Here is a 17,956-nt window from a genome sequence, read left to right as displayed (position 1 = left end):
GGATCTTTTGTTTTGATGCAACCCCATCTCCTAAAAGACTTCAGTGGATCTTTCTGAGATGTTAGGGAATTGCAATGCATCAAATAGTCTGGAAAACGACATCCTTTCCGTCTTTAAATGAGGAACGCGAGGTGGGCTGCAAAAAGCTTGAGAGCAAGAAAGCAAAGACCGAACACACATGAGGATGTGGAACCGAAACGGTATACAAAAGCTATGGAACCTCCACTGGGCACTACGCACTGCGTGGCGAGAGAAGAAGGGGAGGAAACAAAGACAAAGGACAGAAGACGAAAGTGCCCAGGAGATAAGTGAGGATGGTCAGGATCTGACAATATGTGGAGGTTGTCAAGGTTACATGGATTTCTTTTCTGAGGTATTCTGCGTTGTAAAACATTTTTTTCTTCTTTACATTTTTGCACACCAAGAAACACCAAGATGGAAAATATTATCAAAGACTGAACGAAACAACAAACACTCAGGGTTACTTTCCCGAACGCAGATCCAGTCAGTGCTCATCTTCTCGTTTTGTACAAGTAGCTTTCCAATATTTGACATTCGGGAAGGCAACAGTCCAAGTCTTGTAGGTTAGATCACCAGAGGGATAGCGGGGTGGACCATTAGGTGAGCTCCCCCCCCCCCCCCCCTGCTAACAGTTATCTTATTTACAATCCTTGCTGTTTTATAAAGCACTGAAAAAGTATTTGGCTGAAAATTATGTACAGAAACGGTCAAATAACAAAAAGGCTTTCAAAGCCCCTTTTGAAGTGATGTCCTGGCTTTCACGAATCAGCCAGGTGAGTTTAAGGTGTTCCATAAGTGTCTGAATACTTTCTGTTTTGGCAGTGGGGAACCATCCACATGACATTTAATCTTCTGTACGGCCCAACGTCCTGGATAAGAACTGAACTCTGATATCCGCTCATCGAGAGCCGGTCTGTCTGACCCGACTATCGACCGTGCTCATAAGCCAGTGTTGCTCCTCAGCTCGTCTATAAATACACTGGCTGGTGTGGTTATCTGCATGCAGTGTAGATTTCACAACTGATCGGTACCAGAGAAGGTACATGGTCGTCAAAGACGTTCAAATGTAGAAGACGGTATAACTCGAAAGACTGCAAAAAGAAGCTACAAGAGGATCACAGCAATGCACTGGCAATTTCAGCAAAACACAACCCCGCTCATTAACCCATTTTTTTTCTTGGTTTTTTTCATTTTTAAACACAGAAACTAAAAGTCAAGGCCTAGCCCGTCACCCTGAAACATCAAAACAAGAGATCAGAGACATCTTACAACATTAACGGCAACACCTTTAAAATATTGAGTATCTCTACTGGGGAGAGTTCATGAATATTAACCGACTGCCAGACATACTGTATGCATGTAATACGTGTTTTCTTAAGAAACAGTTCTCAATATTGCAGAGGACAATGACCCCTTTGTTGCTGAAAGAACCATAAGCCCGGTTTTAAAAACACTAAATTTGCAAGCTCCTCATCGGAGGAGAGTGTGGCAAAGCCTCTGTGAAAAGATAAACATATTGTTTAGAGAAGCCTCTGGGTCACGCAGACACTCCCAAGAGGCAGCAGCAAGGTGTATGAAAGGCCTGATGTGAGGTGAAGGACCGGGGGCTGCCCAGGAACAACCCGTCTCTCCTGGGATAAACGAGGGCCTGTCAGCCCCAAGGTGCTCACGCTCCACTGCCCAAGGATGTTGAGAGGATGACAAATAGTTAAAGGGCGAAGGTGAAGGGAAGAGGTAGAAAGGAGTTTATGACATTTCATCAAAGAAAGTGACAATAAAATCAACATTTAAGAGATGTGGAACGAGATGTGTGGCAGTGCAGCGGAATCACGCCGTATCTCCAGAAACATTACACTTTTGAGTGGCAACACAATCACGATCTGACACCTTTCTGAGAGGAGTAACAAGATGGAGATTGCTACAGTTGGCAAACAATCAGACGACCGCCAGTGAAATCATCCAGATCACTCGTCAAGGCATTTCACTTTCACCAAGAACCTTCTGAACCAGCCGACCTGACTTTTGTGAAACGCCTAGAAAAGCTGTGAAATGTTGGACTTTAGTTTTTCAAATCAACAGACTCTTGAAGCCGTCGGCACCGGCAAAGATCTCTCCAGGCAAGTCCACGTGACTGAGTGAGGTAGCAGAAACAACAGAGGGCATCTTAGAGACGAGCAAGGAGGAAGGACACATGCATGTTCTTAAAACTCTTACACATGAGAGAAAAATGTCTTAGTGGAAGTATAACAAAGGGACAGAGTAAACAAGTGGATTATGTCGTCCTTGTTGGAGTAATATGTTGAAGGAACATCTTCTGTCAATAGCATTTCCTTCGAAACAAAGAGGCGATGGACAAAAGCCTGAAGAGGGAGTAGCAGCATCTACACATATTTCCTGCATCTGTTCTACTACATTCTTTCAAACTCAATCCACGACCTCCATGTTTGATTTTGACTGCTGGAGATACCTCAGTGTTTGCAGAGCAGGATTTAAGTTCAGAGCCCCAGAGACCAGCTGGTCCATGTAGGTGGATCTAAAGGGCCAGACACACCTCCACGTGAGAACAATGCTGCAAGATTGTCATGGCAACACACAAGGGCACCTCATGAAATGCACTCCATCGCAGAGCATGTTGACTACATTTATTTTAAGCAATGTCATTTATCCAGCCTGCATCTCATCAGATCTGGCAATCCGTGCCTTCTCTCGGAGTTTCAGAACAACCGTGGCACTTTTTAAAATCAAAGACGCAACGTGCCGGAGTAATGTTAGTTTTCGAGGTGAAATTCAGCGACGTTCCATTAAAAGCCTGTTGTTTAACTGAAGCGTGGGGGTGGGGGTGGCGACCTTCAGCGGCCTTTATTCTGGTATACTTCACTTAGTCCTTGCACTCGCATCCACCTCCTCAGACTGCCACGTCTAACCGACTGCCATCTGTAAGGCTTTGTGCCGAGGCGGAGGGGTGAGACGGAGACGAGAACAGCCATGTCTGCTGCGAGCCTTTCACGCTGTAACATAATCACAGGGTTGGGGGCTGGGAATTTAAGGGGGGGCATATTTGACCTGCATTTCACTTGACATTTTTGCATCGACCGGAGAATGTTGTTCTTGAAGCGACCGCACCGTGATTTCACCCGGTGGGTTAGATTATACGTGATTAAGAAGCCAACTCTTAACGATTAGATTTAAGAATGTGATTAGAGTCTTCAAAAAGGCACTCTTGATTTCCACTGATTGAACAACAACAAATATATAATCACCTATTCCTGGCGGCACCTACGGATTGTATGCAAGTCAAGTGTGGTCCATGTAGAAAAGTAATGAGCGCGGCTGAGTGTTTACAAATCACCAGCTCTTGATAATGGCAAAGTAGGGTGCCAGGCGAAATTGAAGAGCGCACTAAGAAGCATTCAGCCCCATCACAATGTAAATTTGTTGACTTTTCTTTTCGTACACGGTTTTCAGAAAGTTATTGTGTTCTTACTGTAACTGAGTGCCAACATTAAAGCAAGGCTCTGACCGTCACCTTTGAAAGCGATAAACTGCAGTCTCTGGCTTCAGAGTTTGTATTTTCTCCGAATGTCCTCTTAAGTACCTTGTAACGGACGCGGGTGAAGGTGTCTGTTGTGTTGATTGCTGCAGATGAGCATCCTTCGAGAGGCGTGTCTGGCCTTTAAGATTCGTACTCGGCTCCGCTTTCAAAGCCCGTCTGCTACCGAGCGACTGCCTGTCACCTCGTCACAAACGCTTTGACATTTACAGCACTTGGCAGCACACTCCGCGAGAAAGGAGATGCGAGTTTTAACAGATCTGTTAGTGCCGTTTTGACAAATGTCGGGGGAAGGGGGGGGGGGCAACAGCATGGCTCACAAGGTGGATTGTACCTGTCAGGAGATGGGCTGATTATTGTCTTAGAAAACTCCTCTCAAAGTTAAATGGATCGTATTTTCCTAATTCAGTTTCTGCTTTCTGTTCCGAGAATAACCACGAAACATGGAAAAAAAGCTTTTAGTTCTTATGCCCCAACGATTTGGAACAAACTGCCCAAATCGTGCACGTCCGCCGAAACACTTCCTATTTTTAAATCCCGACTAAAAACGCACCTATTTGCCGCTGCTTTTAATTGAGCTGCCCATACTCACACTACAGTATGCCTTTCCAGTCACGTATTCTGTACCTGCTGTGTTTATTTATTTCATTACCTTTGCTTATTATGCCTGTTTTTAAATGCCTTTTTAATAATGTATTTATGCTGCATCTGTTCTTAAATGTCGCTTGCTTTTAATCTGCAAAGCACTTTGAATCGCCACGTGCTGAAAAGTGCTATATAAATAAAATTGCCTTGCCTTGCCGATGGTAGTTAGTGTATCATTTAAGTCAAATGGTATGATTTTAGCAGCCTGACAAATCTACACCTGCCTGTATGTCACTCACAGCAGTACACAAAATAGATGAGGGAAAAGGAGAGAACCGCAGCAATGCTCACATCAGCAGAGACTGGTCACATATAGCAGAACAACTGAAGGGAAGAATGGAAGGTAGGATGAGGTGAAGAAAAGCAATCTTTCTTGAGAGCCAAACAACAAAGACTTTTTCACAGAGGCAGTGCCGACAATGTCCCAGTTTGCCAGATCAAAATCAGCCAGCGGGGCTGATGTTCTGCAGGTTGTGGACAAAACACACCCACCTGCTTCTAACCGAGAAGCGGCAGACTCCCAGCTTCATAATTATACATATAACCCGCCCACGCAGTGCGGCTACCTGATGATGAGGGAGAGTGTGTGTTGCTGTAGGTGCGTCATGTCTCTCTGTGTGCGTTCTGACCTTCCATGGCTGTATGTGCGAGAGAGAGTACAGCGTTGTATTAAAGAAACCTGGCTTCTGGCTTTTAAAGAAGTTGTCTTTTTGTTTTTATCTAAGAAAATTAAAATAAGATGCCATCAGAATAACAACAGTACGAACAACGACAAGAGACAACAATTATTCAAAATCTGCTTCCGTCAGTTACATCAACAAATCTGGAAACGAGCGGTACTAAAAATCCTGATTCTTCTTTGTGTGTGTGTGTGTGTGTGTGTGTGTGTGTGTGTGTTTTTTAATGTACAATCAGCTGCTTTGAAGTGGTTGGACCTGAGGTTTGAATGACAACCAGATATGCAGCGTGACAGAAAAAGAAACAGAAGAAGCCTCTCTGCAGAGAGGAACATGGCAATCATATACATTATAGGTCTTTTTTCCCGGTAGCGCCACATCACACGCCACCCTGAAACAAAATGGCACGTCATGTGGCGTCTACTAAGTGAGGTTACAGTAGTTGCTGTTTGACATTTTTTCTTCTTATATTACTTTTGACAGTCTTTCACTCAGAAGAAAAATAAAAAACCAAATAAAAAAACCAACCTATAAGCAAAAGAGGAATCGATCGGTTTACCTGAAGATGCAAAAACAGTCGAATAAATACCTATGCATTCATAAGTATAGCTTTTTTCAACATATAAAAAGGTACATTTTCCCGTGTGGTGTTTTTTTGGAATGCAATGTAAAAGATTTTGGATATATTTTTCTTTTACAAGACAGCAGATAAAAGAAGGTTAACTAGTCCACCTGTCCCCCAATCTCCCCTCCAGGTCTCTGATTTCTCTGGGTGTGAGAATTAAAAAGAAACACAAAACAAAATCCCCCTGTCAAGTTTCAACCTGGAGGTATGTTACAGCAACATAACACACACCGAACCATGAGAGAAAAGAAAAAGAGTGAACAAAAACACCACGTTGTTTCTCAGACCAGGGTGGGGCGACCCGACTTGTCGCCTCCAGGGTGAAACCAGACGACCGAATCCCAAGGTTTTGACTTTTTGGAGGTTTTCAGCCCTCCCATACCAACCCCATCCAGTGATTCAAACATGAATAGCTGTTTCGTCCCTGTCGGGTATTAATGTACTCATTATATACTTTCTAGAAGGTTTTGTTGATGCGAAGAAATACCTGAAAAGAGGTAGGGTGGCAAATATTGGTCAGTCAGACACTTGAAGCGTCTCCCTCCTCCCGTAGCAAGAGGGAGGCGAGACAAAGAAAATAAAAACGAACAGATTAGAAAAGAAACAGCTGAGGATACTACATGTCCCAGAGTATCAGCTGTCCCTTCGCCAGGCTCCCAGGTAAGGTATACAGAAAAGTACGAGGCACAGAAAGGAGTCATTATTTTGAGATTGAGGTATAGCACTTGGACTCTGCTGACCAAGTCGACATGTAGTTTATGTATACACGTCTATAAATTACATTGAGTACAGGTAGTTAAGTCTGCGCCATTTTCCGACTGACGAATATTGCTGCCCATCCCATTGGCTCGATCCTGAGACATTTAAAGTACTGAAGGCTACCGTCTCACGCCCGCGTCTGAAGACGACTGCGTTGTCAATGCAAGCAGCGTGAAGTGAAACTAAAAGCTAAATAATAAAAACAGTCGGTTGAAAGTAAAACTGAATCTTTTATGCAGATGACAGTTCTGTTTTTTTAAGTTTGAGATATTCTGTTCACTACATTCATTGTGTGTGTATTTGTTCATATATATGTATATATAAAGATATATACTGTTCTCTTAAGTATATAATATAGTACGAGGTTTCTTTGAAAACAGCAGTGAGACTCAGTTGCAAGAAGGAGGACTTGTTCGGACAGGGGGAGCCGTTAACCACATGACTATAAACGATATTTAAAAACAAAACCAAGAAACAAAATGAAGTTAAATAAACGCACCTGAAATGGCATGCACCCCGTAGATCAGAGCGGCGGACATTGGACTTTTTCAATTACCTGCATTTTCAAAAAGTATTCGCAAATGTATAGCAAGTGCCGAATGTACATTTAGGGTCAATCATGACTTCAAGGGGAGAGAGAGATTTCTTTTTAAATATAAAATGTATGTAAATTATACACCGAGATAGTTTGGCTTTGGAGCACTCGCCCCTCTCAGGGGAATTCGGTTTAAGTGCGGTTGGAGTTTATTCATGCAAACCTGCGCATTAAGTGCCAACACTACTTCTACACACAATGTGTTATAAGCACACATCCATGACATGAGGCATTTGTTCTGGGCGTTTAGTTGTTTAGAGGGCGGGGCATACTGTACGTTGTGTTCAAAACAAGTGCTTTACGTTCGTTAGTGGGGCTTCCGTCCTGGTTTAACTATGGGATCAGTGCATTGTCCTTCGCTGGGGCTAACTCAACACTCACGACCTTTTAGACACTTCAAATGCTCAGCATTGTCAAAGTGTTGGATGCATTTCATGCATCACATCCCCTGGACATGTTGTTTCAGGGGTCTTTTCTAAAGCTTTTCCCATTGGCCATAAATACCTGCCAATCAAGCCAAGGGAACTACACATTTAAATTCAACTTGTGGGTAACCAATAACCACAGAGGGTATGAAACGGGTAGTACATGTTTCTAATTCTAATTAGATGAATGCATAACTTAGAAAAGGTTTAAGATTAACGGTGTTGAAATCCTCTCATAATATATCCAATTGACCCTAACCCAAATCGGCCCCAAAAGAGTGGTGCATGCCATTCTTTTAGAAAATAATCAAAGAAAAAAAAGCAAATAAAATAAATAAAATATACAATACATTTGAAAAGGAGTGAATCATCTGGACAGAGGTACAGTTCTCATGTTACACATCTCTCAGACTGGGCGAGCACCAGGCAGTGTTTCGGAGCGAGGAGCAACATTTACCACAGAGCACAACAACATGGCGGCCAGAAAGCTTTCGTCACCTCCCTCGATCTGTTCCTGATGGGAAATACCAAAGGAGCATTCTTCTCTCCGCCTGTGTCCTCTGAGGGATAATCCCCACCTGGAAAACCTCATGATGGTTCTTCGTTCCCTGGTGCTTCAGCGGCGAGGAGGGAAAACAACAAGACGACACTACGCAAAACTTCTTCAAGCTGTCGACCATTTTTTTATCTTTTTTTTTTTTTTTTAATCATGGAGGTAATCGAGAGGAAAACAAAAGAGAAGTTTGGGTCCAAGCTGCAGCTTTCTGAAAGTCTTCACACTAAAGCTTTTTTCTTCCATCTCTGCCCTCTGATCGCTCCCGGCCCTATATCCCCCAGAGAAGAGCTACACTACGTGCATAACCTCAAACAGCTTTCTTTCTCTCTTGAGTTCGCTTACTTTTGAAAAGTGCTATTTTAGAAGTTTACTGCTAGACATTTCGCTCCCCAAAACCCAACATCAGTTTTCTGTTCTTTGTCATGATTAATTTGCAGGTCTATCTGCTATGGCTCTGCCATATTTAATCACATGGCCCCTCCCACAAGACAAAGCATTAGTGAGGGGCGTGTCTTGTCCTCCTGTTTGTCTGCTATAGGTCCAACAGGAAATGACCATATTTGAAACCCACATTATCTGTCTCAGTTACCCTGAGTTACAACGAGGAGAAAAGAAATCACGGATTGGCGTTAACATCATCAGTCATAATAATTTATAATATATTAAATCTTCCTTTCCCTGGCTTCTATTAACTACCCCCCTCCCCACTGCATATGGCCCACCCATCCATCCCTAAACCACCCCTCAATAAAAGCACATGTTGTAGTTAACTGCCGTTAAAACTGTACTGAGGTTTGTAGGGAAATAACGTCTGAAAACCCTACATCGAGTTAGCGTCAAGCATTTACGTCATTAGAAAGGAAAAAACATCAGGCAAATGATATTGTTTGTTGCTAAGACTAGCTAAACTCAGTAGCTTAGACTGGCTAAAGCCTGTATAGGAAGCCTAGATACTCAAGTTTGATAGCAGCAGGGTTTCACATTCTGATCCTAAAAGGCCTTCATCCAATAAAGGTCTCCATGCGAGGGACGAGCTCCCTTCGGTCACCGTTTGTAGGGCAACCTGAAGGCGGCTCCAGCGTTCCAGGATCAGCAGTGAGCCACTGATGGAGGTTCATGAGGTAGCAATCCGCCTTCAAAAGGCTGATCCATAATCAGTTTACCCCTCAACTCGTCTCTTGGCAAAAAAAAGAGGGTTTCCGAGCTCCCTGGGATCTGATTATGGATCAGCGTACGCAGGCGATGTGCACCACTGACCCATTATGAGTTTGCGACTGGGCTTCGGAGACAGACCAAAATAAGTGCATGATGCGAGGGCAACAATGCCGAGGTAACCTGGTCTGTAAGCGCCAGACCAAAAGTGTAGTGCAAAAGAAAGCAAATGAAAAGATATAGATAAAGGAAAAAAGTTGATTATAAGAAGTCAGTATGTCCACGAAACTCACAAACATGCATCCCTGAATGACTTTTGTGTCTTTTCTCATTCAAAAAGGACGGGTTAATGTTGCTGTCGTCCGCACGGAGATTAGCAGAACATCTTATGGAGGAAAGAAAAGATTTGCAGTTAAAGCGTCATGGCTACCTGGCAATAAGAGGATGGGTTTTGATTCACAACCCTGGCGAGGAATATCAATGGTATGATTACACTTTACAGTTGGCTTCAAAGGTAATAGACTGTTCACTTACCAATTTCAGATAGTACTCCATAAGAGAGGGGAGCAATAAAGGGACTTATGTGTCCATGGAGCTTTCAACCTCATTATTTTCCCCAATTGGAATGTTCCAAAGCCCGAACTGCACCTTTAAGCAGCGTCGGTTCAGTCTATCGAGTTCAGAAAAAGGGGAAGGGTTTTTGGGCTGGGGATTATCAGCATGCTTATGGAAATTTCATTAATTGTCATTTGATGTGTGTCTTTGCCCCTGGATATAAAAGCTAAACAAATGCTAATACGGCATTGCTTAAACCACGCTTGTTAAAAACCATCCGATTAGTTGTTTATCTCGTTTTTAAGAATCCTCCCTGCCTTTGTGCTCACCCAGATACTGCAAAGTAAGTTGGCACAAATAAAGCCCCGTCCATTTTCAAATTACTTTTGTCATGTGACTGAGGTTTACATGTGTATGTCGTTTAGTCGATCGGTTTGAAATCGTCTTCAATCTCTTCCTTTACATTGTCCTGGAGCTCAGCCGCAGCCAGCGGCGGCCCGTCGTCTCGCGGCGTCGCGTTGAGCCTGTTCTCCGACTCTCCGAGAGGGAAATCCCGGCCCCCTGCTTCCACCTTCATCATCAGCTTGAGCTTCTTCTTTGGGGGGTTCTTCAAGGTGCCCAGGCGCTCCTTCACCTTGTACTCCAGGGTGCTGTGCGGGATCCCGTACATGTTCTGAGCCTTGGACACGCTCATCTTCCCGGTCATCACTTGGGTGATGGCCTCCTCCAGGATGTCCGTGTTGTACTGGCGATAACGGCCCCTCTTCTTCCTCGGCTGCTTGGAGTTGGGGTCCCCTTCTGCGTCAGAGATGGAGTACGCCGGCCCAGAACTGGAGTGGTCCAAGTCGGAGCTCCAGTAGTCGGCAGCGCCATCCAGGAGGCTTCCAAGACTTCCTCCCCGGCGGTTCTGCTTGGGTAGGATGGCTCTCAGCTTCCGGTTCAGGCTGTTTTCACCATGACATCCTCCCCCAATCCCCATGGCGCCATATCCGTACAGCTCATTGCCATGGGGGTCCCAGGAGAGATCCATGCCCCGAACTTGTGGGATCTTTAGGTCGACAGGGGGCGAGTGGCCCTGGTCCCTCTTCCCCTCGTTGTGGTGGTGTTGGGCTTTGGAGACATGATTGTGGTGGTGGGAACTCTTGTAGGAGAAGGCTCCGTGGTGGTTGTGGTGATTCTCCAGGAACGTAGGCAGGTCTTTGAGGTCGCTGAGGGCCCCGTTCAAAGCTCCACTGGCCTGCTTTAGCTTCATCAGGCTTTCGAGGTGGGCCTTGCTTCCCCAGAAAGAGGAAGAGCCCTTCTGGCCAAGCAAGGCGAGGGACTGCGCATGATTGAGCAAGCCTGCTGACTCTAGATTAGCCAATGAGAGGGCAGCAGGCTGGCTCAGGAGGCGGTGCTTCTGGCTGAGGAGCTCTTCCTTGATACGCAGCGAGCGGGCCAATGGCGGTTTGAAGGAGGTGGAGTTGGCGTAGTTCTCCCTCAGTCCGTCCTGCAAGCTTCTCTGCAGCAAACCGTCCTCCTCCCCCTCTGGCAGCGTGTGTTCCGCTTTAATGGAACGTCTGGATGGAGAAAAACAGAACGATTTAGGGATAGTGTCGGGTGTCTGGTTATAAACTAATTTCTGAGATCCTGGTTTTGATGCATATTCAATTTCTTTATGAAGATGAACATCTGTAATGTGTTGAATCAAAGTCCAGTCCAGGTATTACCTTTTTACCACATATTAGACCTATCATTATTAAACATCAGTTAATTTCCAGTGAGTTCAAATTGAGGTAGGGCGAGAATGTTAGTCATTATGTTGTTATCTTTAAAACACATTGATTCTCAACAAATACTGGTTTTTCTAAATTGAAAATTGAGGATTTGAACTGCATCTATTTTGAGTTGAACACATCGTCAAATTTAGACTTTTGGGATTAGTTTGTGTCGTAAAAACATTAAACACAATTAAAAGGTCCTGGAATGCATATTAGCATACTTCTCATTTGTATTGGCAATATGGTTTCACTCTTGTCATACCATCTTTAATTTACCAACTACTACCTTAAGAAGGCATTTTTTATCTTCAAAGAGTCACAATCTACATTAATTGTGTTGTTTTGGATAATAATTTGCTTTCAAATTGAGTTTCTTGAAATGCCCAAAGTGTGCAATCTTGCTAAAAAAGCAGTCATATGCGAGCGTTTCTTCTTTCTTTCTGAAGAACCATGTCTGCTGTTGAAACATACGCTTACATTAAAAGTGCATCGACTCAAAACTGCTGCGGCCAATGCTCCTACTGCTGAGTAACTATAGCAACAGTGGAAAGGCTCTTTAAAAAATGCTCCCTTAGGGTTGTCATAGCGGGAAATGGCTTGTCAAGTCAGCGGCTGGCTGGGGGAGAAGAAACTCGAGGGAAAAACGGTATCTTTCCAGTGGAGACATAGTCTGGTGAGCTGCAGAGTTACCAACTGTGCCATGTGGGAGTCCTCAGTGGGAGCTTTGAGGCGGATTACCACAGTGGGCGGTCTCGGGCTCGATGGAGACAATACAGGGTTAACGAGAGGCTTTGGAGTCTGTACTCTCTAATAGAGCGTTCTGTTACAGTGAGCATGCAGGCATCAGCGCCAGAGAGCTACTGAGAATCAATGGGAACACGCATTTGCGAAAATAAAAGAATAAAATAACACGCACCTTACAAATGATGTATCACTTGTATATAGACTCTTATGGCACTACTTCTATTCTATTCTATTTACTTGCACTATTGGAACCCGGGGCCGGGGACCTAACTACACTGCAGCTATGCACACATTGCACGCCTTGAATCTTAGCCTGAGGTTAAACATTGTGTTGGTAATTTTATCCTGCAGCCAAGATTGAATGTGTTTAATTGTATATTTAAAAAACATATAATCGTTTCACCAGGAGTAGATGGAACAGCATTTAGTCCATCATGGGACATCCGATTGAACTTTTTCGGTAATTCTTAAAAAATCTAGGTAAAAATGTGATTATACAGAAATCAGTTATGCTTCTAAATATAAAGAAATAAAGAATGTACAAACAAAAAAATGCAGTTTTTGTCTGAGGTCTGTCTGCAAACATGGCCAGACCATTATTAACCAGTAACCTATAACGGTACGTCCACATAGCCGCGTTAATTTTTTTTTGGAGGTGGGCGTGTCTGAAAGCTTGGGGATTTTTTGCGAGCAACGCGACCAACAACCAATCACATGAATACCCCGCCCCCGGCATACAAAGCAATAGCAATGTTAAAACGAAGTAAACTGGATATAAAATCCCCAAACAGGCGAAAACCTACCAGTTTCCCCCACTGTCTCTGCACCTCCCTCCATGCCTGGTTCCTCCGGTTTGTCTCCCGGTAAGTTATTAGCGACTGGTCATAAAGAACGGGTGATTTGCTCCCGCACTAACTTCTCCTCCATGTTCAGGAATATAGTGAGGATGGTCAGGATCTGACAATATGTGGAGGTTGTCAAGGTTACATGGATTTCTTTTCTGAGGTATTCTGCGTTGTAAAACATTTTTTTCTTCTTTACATTTTTGCACACCAAGAAACACCAAGATGGAAAATATTATCAAAGACTGAACGAAACAACAAACACTCAGGGTTACTTTCCCGAACGCAGATCCAGTCAGTGCTCATCTTCTCGTTTTGTACAAGTAGCTTTCCAATATTTGACATTCGAGAAGGCAACAGTCCAAGTCTTGTAGGTTAGATCACCAGAGGGATAGCGGGGTGGACCATTAGGTGAGCTCCCCCCCCCCCCCCTGCTAACAGTTATCTTATTTACAATCCTTGCTGTTTTATAAAGCACTGAAAAAGTATTTGGCTGAAAATTATGTACAGAAACGGTCAAATAACAAAAAGGCTTTCAAAGCCCCTTTTGAAGTGATGTCCTGGCTTTCACGAATCAGCCAGGTGAGTTTAAGGTGTTCCATAAGTGTCTGAATACTTTCTGTTTTGGCAGTGGGGAACCATCCACATGACATTTAATCTTCTGTACGGCCCAACGTCCTGGATAAGAACTGAACTCTGATATCCGCTCATCGAGAGCCGGTCTGTCTGACCCGACTATCGACCGTGCTCATAAGCCAGTGTTGCTCCTCAGCTCGTCTATAAATACACTGGCTGGTGTGGTTATCTGCATGCAGTGTAGATTTCACAACTGATCGGTACCAGAGAAGGTACATGGTCGTCAAAGACGTTCAAATGTAGAAGACGGTATAACTCGAAAGACTGCAAAAAGAAGCTACAAGAGGATCACAGCAATGCACTGGCAATTTCAGCAAAACACAACCCCGCTCATTAACCCATTTTTTTTCTTGGTTTTTTTCATTTTTAAACACAGAAACTAAAAGTCAAGGCCTAGCCCGTCACCCTGAAACATCAAAACAAGAGATCAGAGACATCTTACAACATTAACGGCAACACCTTTAAAATATTGAGTATCTCTACTGGGGAGAGTTCATGAATATTAACCGACTGCCAGACATACTGTATGCATGTAATACGTGTTTTCTTAAGAAACAGTTCTCAATATTGCAGAGGACAATGACCCCTTTGTTGCTGAAAGAACCATAAGCCCGGTTTTAAAAACACTAAATTTGCAAGCTCCTCATCGGAGGAGAGTGTGGCAAAGCCTCTGTGAAAAGATAAACATATTGTTTAGAGAAGCCTCTGGGTCACGCAGACACTCCCAAGAGGCAGCAGCAAGGTGTATGAAAGGCCTGATGTGAGGTGAAGGACCGGGGGCTGCCCAGGAACAACCCGTCTCTCCTGGGATAAACGAGGGCCTGTCAGCCCCAAGGTGCTCACGCTCCACTGCCCAAGGATGTTGAGAGGATGACAAATAGTTAAAGGGCGAAGGTGAAGGGAAGAGGTAGAAAGGAGTTTATGACATTTCATCAAAGAAAGTGACAATAAAATCAACATTTAAGAGATGTGGAACGAGATGTGTGGCAGTGCAGCGGAATCACGCCGTATCTCCAGAAACATTACACTTTTGAGTGGCAACACAATCACGATCTGACACCTTTCTGAGAGGAGTAACAAGATGGAGATTGCTACAGTTGGCAAACAATCAGACGACCGCCAGTGAAATCATCCAGATCACTCGTCAAGGCATTTCACTTTCACCAAGAACCTTCTGAACCAGCCGACCTGACTTTTGTGAAACGCCTAGAAAAGCTGTGAAATGTTGGACTTTAGTTTTTCAAATCAACAGACTCTTGAAGCCGTCGGCACCGGCAAAGATCTCTCCAGGCAAGTCCACGTGACTGAGTGAGGTAGCAGAAACAACAGAGGGCATCTTAGAGACGAGCAAGGAGGAAGGACACATGCATGTTCTTAAAACTCTTACACATGAGAGAAAAATGTCTTAGTGGAAGTATAACAAAGGGACAGAGTAAACAAGTGGATTATGTCGTCCTTGTTGGAGTAATATGTTGAAGGAACATCTTCTGTCAATAGCATTTCCTTCGAAACAAAGAGGCGATGGACAAAAGCCTGAAGAGGGAGTAGCAGCATCTACACATATTTCCTGCATCTGTTCTACTACATTCTTTCAAACTCAATCCACGACCTCCATGTTTGATTTTGACTGCTGGAGATACCTCAGTGTTTGCAGAGCAGGATTTAAGTTCAGAGCCCCAGAGACCAGCTGGTCCATGTAGGTGGATCTAAAGGGCCAGACACACCTCCACGTGAGAACAATGCTGCAAGATTGTCATGGCAACACACAAGGGCACCTCATGAAATGCACTCCATCGCAGAGCATGTTGACTACATTTATTTTAAGCAATGTCATTTATCCAGCCTGCATCTCATCAGATCTGGCAATCCGTGCCTTCTCTCGGAGTTTCAGAACAACCGTGGCACTTTTTAAAATCAAAGACGCAACGTGCCGGAGTAAGTAATGTTAGTTTTCGAGGTGAAATTCAGCGACGTTCCATTAAAAGCCTGTTGTTTAACTGAAGCGTGGGGGTGGGGGGTGGCGACCTTCAGCGGCCTTTATTCTGGTATACTTCACTTAGTCCTTGCACTCGCATCCACCTCCTCAGACTGCCACGTCTAACCGACTGCCATCTGTAAGGCTTTGTGCCGAGGCGGAGGGGGTGAGACGGAGACGATAACAGCCATGTCTGCTGCGAGCCTTTCAATCGCTGTAACATAATCACAGGGTTGGGGGCTGGGAATTTAAGGGGGGGCATATTTGACCTGCATTTCACTTGACATTTTTGCATCGACCGGAGAATGTTGTTCTTGAAGCGACCGCCACCGTGATTTCACCCGGTGGGTTAGATTATACGTGATTAAGAAGCCAACTCTTAACGATTAGATTTAAGAATGTGATTAGAGTCTTCAAAAAGGCACTCTTGATTCCACTGATTGAACAACAACAAATATATAATCACCTATTCCTGGCGGCACCTACGGATTGTATGCAAGTCAAGTGTGGTCCATGTAGAAAAGTAATGAGCGCGGCTGAGTGTTTACAAATCACCAGCTCTTGATAATGGCAAAGTAGGGTGCCATGCGAAATTGAAGAGCGCACTAAGAAGCATTCAGCCCCATCACAATGTAAATTTGTTGACTTTTCTTTTCGTACACGGTTTTTCAGAAAGTTATTGTGTTCTTACTGTAACTGAGTGCCAACATTAAAGCAAGGCTCTGACCGTCACCTTTGAAAGCGATAAACTGCAGTCTCTGGCTTCAGAGTTTGTATTTTCTCCGAATGTCCTCTTAAGTACCTTGTAACGGACGCGGGTGAAGGTGTCTGTTGTGTTGATTGCTGCAGATGAGCATCCTTCGAGAGGTCGTGTCTGGCCTTTAAGATTCGTACTCGGCTCCGCTTTCAAAGCCCGTCTGCTACCGAGCGACTGCCTGTCACCTCGTCACAAACGCTTGACATTTACAGCCACTTGGCAGCACACTCCGCGAGAAAGGAGATGCGAGTTTTAACAGATCTGTTAGTGCCGTTTTGACAAATGTCGGGGGAAGGGGGGGGGGGCAACAGCATGGGCTCACAAGGTGGATTGTACCTGTCAGGAGATGGGCTGATTATTGTCTTAGAAAACTCCTCTCAAAGTTAAATGGATCGTATTTTCCTAATTCAGTTTCTGCTTTCTGTTCCGAGAATAACCACGAAACATGGAAAAAAAGCTTTTAGTTCTTATGCCCCAACGATTTGGAACAAACTGCCCAAATCGTGCACGTCCGCCGAAACACTTCCTATTTTTAAAATCCCGACTAAAAACGCACCTATTTGCCGCTGCTTTTAATTGAGCTGCCCATACTCACACTACAGTATGCCTTTTTAGTCTTGTATTCTGTACCTGCTGTGTTTATTTATTTCATTACCTTTGCTTATTATGCCTGTTTTTAAATGCCTTTTTAATAATGTATTTATGCTGCATCTGTTCTTAAATGTCGCTTGCTTTTAATCTGCAAAAGCACTTTGAATCGCCACGTGCTGAAAAGTGCTATATAAATAAAATTGCCTTGCCTTGCCGATGGTAGTTAGTGTATCATTTAAGTCAAATGGTATGATTTTAGCAGCCTGACAATCTACACTGCCTGTATGTCCACTCACAGCAGTACACACAATAGATGAGGGAAAAGGAGAGAACCGCAGCAATGCTCACATCAGCAGAGACTGGTCACATATAGCAGAACAACTGAAGGAAGAATGGAAGGTAGGATGAGGTGAAGAAAAGCAATCTTTCTTGAGAGCCAAACAACAAAGACTTTTTCACAGAGGCAGTGCCGACAATGTCCCAGTTTGCCAGATCAAAATCAGCCAGCGGGCTGATGTTTCTGCAGGTTGTGGACAAAACACACCCACCTGCTTCTAACCGAGAAGCGGCAGACTCCCAGCTTCATAATTATACATATAACCCGCCCACGCAGTGCGGCTACCTGATGATGAGGGAGAGTGTGTGTTGCTGTAGGTGCGTCATGTCCTCTCTGTGTGCGTTCTGACCTTCCATGGCTGTATGTGCGAGAGAGAGTACAGCGTTGTATTAAAGAAACCTGGCTTCTGGCTTTTAAAGAAGTTGTCTTTTGTTTTTATCTAAGAAAATTAAAATAAGATGCCATCAGAATAACAACAGTACGAACAACGACAAGAGACAACAATTATTCAAAATCTGCTTCCGTCAGTTACATCAACAAATCTGGAAACGAGCGGTACTAAAAATCCTGATTCTTCTTTGTGTGTGTGTGTGTGTGTGTGTGTGTGTGTGTGTGTTTTTTAATGTACAATCAGCTGCTTTGAAGTGGTTGGACCTGAGGTTTGAATGACAACCAGATATGCAGCGTGACAGAAAAAGAAACAGAAGAAGCCTCTCTGCAGAGAGGACATGGCAATCATATACATTATAGGTCT

At 44.0% G+C, this 17,956-nt stretch overlaps 1 protein-coding gene across 1 annotated transcript; it reads right to left on the bottom strand.

The window, feature by feature from the left end:
* Window positions 1-9,703: 9,703 nt before the first annotated feature.
* Window positions 9,704-17,558, bottom strand: LOC117453188 (ligand-dependent corepressor-like). Its single transcript, XM_034092091.2, has 2 exons — window positions 17,488-17,558; window positions 9,704-11,119 (listed from the first exon to the last, which is right to left on the bottom strand). The coding sequence occupies exons 1-2, from the start codon at window positions 17,556-17,558 to the stop codon at window positions 9,982-9,984; spliced, it is 1,209 nt and encodes a 402-aa protein (XP_033947982.1). The 3' UTR covers window positions 9,704-9,981.
* Window positions 17,559-17,956: the final 398 nt, after the last annotated feature.

The sequence above is a fragment of the Pseudochaenichthys georgianus genome, chromosome 1, assembly GCF_902827115.2.
Source record: "Pseudochaenichthys georgianus chromosome 1, fPseGeo1.2, whole genome shotgun sequence".
Taxonomy (NCBI): Eukaryota; Metazoa; Chordata; class Actinopteri; order Perciformes; family Channichthyidae; genus Pseudochaenichthys; species Pseudochaenichthys georgianus.
The sequence above is the reverse complement of the archived record's forward strand: the minus strand, read 5'-3'. Positions and strand labels throughout refer to the sequence as shown.

Excerpts from the sequence above, each read along its gene's own strand:
- LOC117453188 (XM_034092091.2), bottom strand. The coding sequence starts at position 17,558 with ATGGAAGGTCAGAACGCACACAGAGAGGACATGACGCACCTACAGCAA. Across the intron at positions 11,120-17,487 it reads ACACTCTCCCTCATCATCAG|ACGTTCCATTAAAGCGGAAC; the intron begins GTAGCCGCACTG and ends TTCTCCATCCAG.